This window comes from Bidens hawaiensis, unplaced genomic scaffold, assembly GCF_021521415.1.
Source record: "Bidens hawaiensis isolate Kalapana, Puna unplaced genomic scaffold, B.hawaiensis_p1.1 tig00006273_1, whole genome shotgun sequence".
NCBI lineage: Eukaryota > Viridiplantae > Streptophyta > Magnoliopsida > Asterales > Asteraceae > Bidens > Bidens hawaiensis.
The window spans coordinates 144,811-150,875 of NW_027491418.1; the positions used below are offsets into that span (position 1 = coordinate 144,811).

A 6,065-nucleotide genomic window follows, 5' to 3' on the forward strand; every position below is an offset into this window, starting at 1 on the left:
AAAATTTTTAGGGGTCAAATAAAAAACCTAAATAAACCGTATGACAAGAAAGCTTTTAAAAATAAGTTTTAGTGAAAAAATATGGACGTGTCCCTAAATATTTATAAAATTATGGTGTTCTTGATACAAATTCACCGTAAATGCATCTTGAAAGACTGAGGGGGTGTTTGGGATTGCTTCTTGAAATTGCTTATGGCTTTTTGGAGAGACAAAATGTTCAAAATGTCCATCCAAAAGCACTTAGAAGCTCCAATTTGGAGCTTTTAGGTGCTTTTGAAAGGGCATTTTAGATATTTTGCCTCTCCAAAAAGCCATAAGCAATTTTAAGAAGCAATCTCAAACATGCTCTGAGTTTGAAGACACAATTTCCTAAGTTTTTGGAAGTTGAGGGGATCCGGTAAGAAACATTATTAAACCGTCGGAATAAACTGTTTTTTTATAAGAACATTTATAAGTGGAAAATATGGACTGGTTCTCCAAGATTTTCAAATAAACCGTCGGATTTTCAAAAAATGTTACACTTGTCAGAATTTTATTGGTCTAAATATTTCGCCAGATCTCGTCGTCTCAGTCTAAATTTAATGTACTATTTTGAGAATGTGTAGAAATTTTGGGCTATTTATCAATTTATCTATACTCAAAATGACCATTTTAAAATTTTTTCCTTATTACTCGTGATATTTAGCACGCATACCTTATATTCAAATAGTATATTAGTAATTAAAACATTTTTTTGGAACCACCATTTGGATTACTGATAACCATTAACTTATCTGATCATCCACATTTCATCATTAAAAAGAAACCAATCATAAATAAGAAAATCTCCTAACCCAACCTTAAAACAATTATATGCTCATGAATGTTTATGCTTATAATTTGGTTGAGATCTTGCTACACATATATCATTTGTCTAATTTTCATGTACTTTAGCATATAATGTGATTACAAAAACTATTGTATTAAATGCCTAACAGAATTTGGATACCTGTTATTAATATTTCTTATATATATTTTTTGTTACCCTTCGGGAAAAAGAAAAGGTAACTAGTTTTTCTATATTCTAAGAAATTGTTTGATCGAATTCACTGCTTCATATGCCTTTGATGCTATTATTTATACTTTATTGTATTTAGCTAGGAGCTTTTTACATCAAATATTTCGGTTAGTTAAATATTTGAGTTAATTAAAAAAATTTAGTTGAGTTAAATTAAAAAACTAACCAAAAAAATTATTATACACTCTAAACCGGTTCTGTGGGATAACACACGGACTCAAACCCGCAATAATCAACTTTTAAGTTATTCTATTGGTATTAATTTGGTTTGCTATGATATCACCATTCAAATAAAATATTTAGTAAGAACAAGAAATAATAAAAATAAAAAAGACTATAAAAAAAATAATAAAATAAAAAAAATAACTAAAACAAAAAAAAAAACGATTAAAAAAGGAAAAAAAAAGAAAAGAAAAGAAACCAAAAGTAAAACAATATTTGACACAAATCCCAAAATAACACTTTTAATAGAGCTTATATAATATATTTTTATTTGGTAAGCAACTACTACTATATATATACAAGATAGTGCTGCACAAGAAAATGCATCAAATTTCATTCAGATGGCGTTTGCTTCTTTCATCCTGTCTGCCTTGTTGCTTCAGGTATTCATCCATAGATCTTCAATTCTTTTCAATTTTCAATAACTTTCAGGTGTTCTTCCCTGTTAATCTCTCTCTCTCTCTCTCTCTCTCTCTCTCCATATATTCATATTAAATACTGAATATATTAGCTTTAAATATATATGATACATACTGGAAAATAAAATATATCTGAATTTGTTTATCTGATAACTGAAGTTCTCTCTTGGATGTAACGCTTTGGAAATCAACAAGCCCAAAGAAGACATAGACATATCTCTACAAGTCTTCTTCAAAGTCTCTGATCTATACAAAGGCAAAAACATGCCTATATATTTTGCTTCAAATGGAGACTCCACCCCTACACATCTCCTCTCTAGAGAAGACGCCGATTCGATCCCTTTCTCGTCATCAAAACTCCCATACCTTCTCAAATACTTCCATTTCTCAAGCACTTCTCCACAAGCCCAAGCCATGGAGACAACACTTAAGCAATGTGAGCTCAAACCTAAAGGTGAAGAGGTCCAGTTTTGTGTGGCGTCATTGGAGTCCATGCTGGACAAGACCCATGAGTTTTTTGGTTCGGACAAACCAAAGGTGTTGACCACCAAGATTTTGAGTTCCAATCATGCCCTCTACCAAAACTATACTTTTGTTGAGAAGCCATTAGAGATCAATTCCTCTAAAGTGGTGGCTTGTCATACCATGGCTTACCCATATTTAGTTTACTATTGTCATGGGCACAAGGGTCATATGAATAGGGCATTTAAGCTCGTGTTAGGTGGGGCGAATAAGGAGATAATAGAATCAATTGCCGTTTGCCACATGAACACGTCCTTGTGGGACGCGGACCATGTGGCATTCCGGGTGCTCGGAGGCCATCCCGGTAGCTCTCCGGTGTGCCATGTTCTTCCCATCAATAACCTTGTGTGGGTCGCATAATATGCGTGGTTTGTGTCGGAAGTAATAAATGAATGAATGAATAATATTTGTGCTTGATTTTAATGCCATTAAAGAATTATTATGAAGTATATTGAATTTATTATTGCATCAGAGCATTCTCACCTTATCCATTATTGCATTAGATCATTCACACCTTATCTATTATTTTTTTTAGTGGGTAAAGTTAGAATACGAAGGGAGAAAAAAATAAGAAGTTTGAGAAGAATTTTTTACCGTATAAAAAAATCTTTTAAAAATAAATTAAAAAAAATAATTAGAAAACCATAACTCAAAATATAAATAAAAAATGGAAAAAAATTAAAAAACTAAAATGTTTCCGCCATAATTCCCGCTTAAAAAGAACTATTGTGGCGTATATTGAATTTATTATTGCATTAGATCATTCACACCTTATCTATTACTCCCTTCGCCCTTTGAAAGTGTCCATATTTCCTTTTTTGTTTGTCTCATTAAAAATGTTTGTTTTCAAACTTTATTAATTAATTTACAAATTTACTCTTAAAAATGCAATCATTCCAACTTTATATTTTGTCTTTTTATTGTATGTCAAGGACATTATAGTAATTTGTTAAGAAAAAAGTGCAATCATTCAACATTTCTTAAACTTTGTGTTTTTCAAACCATGACACTTGTAAAGGGACGGATGAAGTATTTTATAGTATAGTATAATAATATAAGACCAGGTATATTGGCACGCCAGCTTTGTTTGAGCAAGATTTTTTGAGACCAGGTATAATAATATAGTATAATAATATAGTATAATAATATAAGACCAGTATTTTCTCAAACAAAGCTGTCGGATACTATGAATATTTGTTGGGTAAATATCATAGTATCCGACAGCTTTGTTTGAGCAAGATTTTTGAGGAGCGATAACTATTGTAGGCTAGTACTTAAAAGTTCTCTCATGAGGATACATGCAGTGGTGGATGCATAGCATAACTAGGGTGGTCAACGGCGGAGTCATGAAATTTATTTTATGGGTTCGAATTTTTTAATGTTTGATTTTTTCTTGGGTTAAAGTTTTCGGACCCAAATGGGTTGGGTTGGGTTGGGTTGGGTTGGGTCGGGTCGATCATTCGGTGAGATATATAGACTACAATATCACTATAATAATAAATGTACATCGTCAACATTCATGAAAATACAAAGTCATATAAAAAAGATATTACGTAATATAATTGCTCCCTACAAATTTTCATGCTTTGAATCCGATTCATAACATCTTCAATTGCGACTTTAAAAAAGAACATATTTTCAATATAACAAATGAAAGCATCATATATAGTAGCCACCCATCTGATTATGCAAAATCAAAGAAAGATTTGTTGTGAGGCCTGGATCGATTGAAGGCTTGAAGCAATCAAAGAAAAAATTGGTTGGTCGGCCGTTGTTGTCATCTAGTTGAAGTTTAGAAGGTAAGGCGATGGTTGAAGCCTTGAGGCGAACTGGGGAAGGCGATAAAAGTTTGGTCGGTAAAAACATAATTTATCAGTCATTGGGGCAATGGATGATTTTGTGCTTTTATTTAATTTTCCCTTAAGTATAATGCTAATAATTTTAATTGGGTTGAGTTTAAAGTGCAATACTATGAATAATTTTTTTATAATATATATATATATATATATATATATATATATATTGTTATTGTCCATTTGTAATGTTTGTTAGAAATTTTTAAACTTTTTTGTATTCTATATAAAAAAATATATAATTAAAAAATTTGAACTAAAATTTTTATAATTAATGGGTTCGAATATCTATTTTCTAATAAGATTGGATTTGCTCGTTGGTTTGATACTAAAGGTTATATATTAAACCGAAAAAAGACATCGTTGACCAAACCGTAGCCAGAATGTGGCTCCGCCACTTAGGATGGCCGTCCGCGCCACATATATAGTGGAGATATTATTATTATTATTATTAATTTGCCTTTTAACCTAATATTGAATTAGAATGAAACCTTTTAAAAAAGTTACAGGTCCTATCTTATTATACCATTAAAACAATACAATATATCCACATGCCCTTCAACTAGCATATTCATATAGGCTTCCAAGTTATTCGATTTTCATCAATAGATATGCCACATAATTTCATTAATTAATGTTTTCTAAAATCATAACCTCACTAATTAATGTTTTCTATAACCATAACCAACTATTTCGTTTCAAATGATTAAAACCCGATTTTAACCACAATTAAATATTTATAACTGATTTTGTGTTCCCTTTTTAGTATGGTTATTATTTTAGCAATTTAATGATTTGTATATTTATACAGTTTCTCATTCAACCATTTATACATATTTTCTTTACATCTTGTGGTTTTGCAGAGAACAAGATAAAGAATTCTTATGATATCAACATATATATGACGTTTGAAATATTTTTTATCCGCGTGTAACACGGGCCAGTATCCTAATTTATAATATTCACATTCAAAGGCCTTTTTAGTTAAATTTTTAGTTTCTTTATATGCTCTTTCAAAGTTCAGTTTAACTATAGCTTCTGTACTTAGCCGCTTTTAATTAGTTTGTTATGTTAAATTGTTAGTTGTTTTGTTTGTTTATGTTAATCTTTATTTGTTATTCATTATTAGAAGTCATGAAAAACTTTTAAAAAAGAACAAGCGCCATTTTTAAGTGAAAATCCATCTAATAAGATCCCAAAAGCAATCTTTATTCCTTCTACAACTAAATTAGTTGATTAGGAAATATGTTTATCCAGCCCGTATTGACTGATCCATATTTTACACAGCCCCTACCTACAAATTTTGTATTCACCACTAAGTTTTTTTTACCAAACTAGTATTTGGGGGAAAAAGTACACAGCCCCTACCTACAAATTTTGTATTCACCACTAAGTTTTTTTTTACCAAATTAGTATTTGGGGAAAAAGTACACAGCCCCTACCTACAAATTTTGTATTCGTCACTAAGTTTTTTACCAAACTAGTATTTAGGGAAAAAGTGTTTACTATTTTAGTGTTAATAAAATATTATTTACCAAACAAGTGTTGGTAGAAAAAAAAATATTTACAGCTTTGGTGTTTTTCATCTTTTACTTTTAATTCTAGTTTTTTCTATTAGTTAATATATTATTTATTTTTGTTCATCTTTCTTATACATTTTTTTTGAAATCTGATAAATCCAATAACTTTATTATTATAATTTTTTCCATAAGCCTTTTTCCTCTTTTTTTCTTTTTAGTAACTCGTTCTAAATCTTTTATTTTGATTTTGTTTTTCAAATATATGTATTTTTTTTGTCTTTTTTTTAATTATATTCATTTTAAAAATCAACATATTATTTACTTATTATTTAGATTTGGTTACTCTATTATATAATTTCATGTCATATTTCTTATATATTTTTATATCCAATCTATCCAAAATGTTTTTTTAACAGTCAGTATTTCTATATTTTTGCTACCTCGTCCTAAATCTTTTCTTGTAATTAAATAC

The 6,065-nt window shown here is 29.7% G+C and overlaps 1 protein-coding gene across 1 annotated transcript; it reads left to right on the plus strand.

Moving 5' to 3' along the window:
- Positions 1-1,607: 1,607 nt before the first annotated feature.
- Positions 1,608-2,656, plus strand: LOC143631938 (BURP domain-containing protein BNM2A-like). The gene is made up of 2 exons (XM_077100552.1): positions 1,608-1,662; positions 1,858-2,656. Exons 1-2 carry the CDS (start codon positions 1,621-1,623, stop codon positions 2,578-2,580), a joined length of 765 nt encoding a protein of 254 aa, XP_076956667.1. The 5' UTR covers positions 1,608-1,620; the 3' UTR covers positions 2,581-2,656.
- Positions 2,657-6,065: the final 3,409 nt, after the last annotated feature.

Bases quoted from the DNA above. Each gene is read 5' to 3' on its own strand.
- LOC143631938 (XM_077100552.1), top strand. From the start codon at position 1,621: ATGGCGTTTGCTTCTTTCATCCTGTCTGCCTTGTTGCTTCAG. The intron at 1,663-1,857 runs GTATTCATCCAT...TGATAACTGAAG, and splicing joins TGTCTGCCTTGTTGCTTCAG to TTCTCTCTTGGATGTAACGC.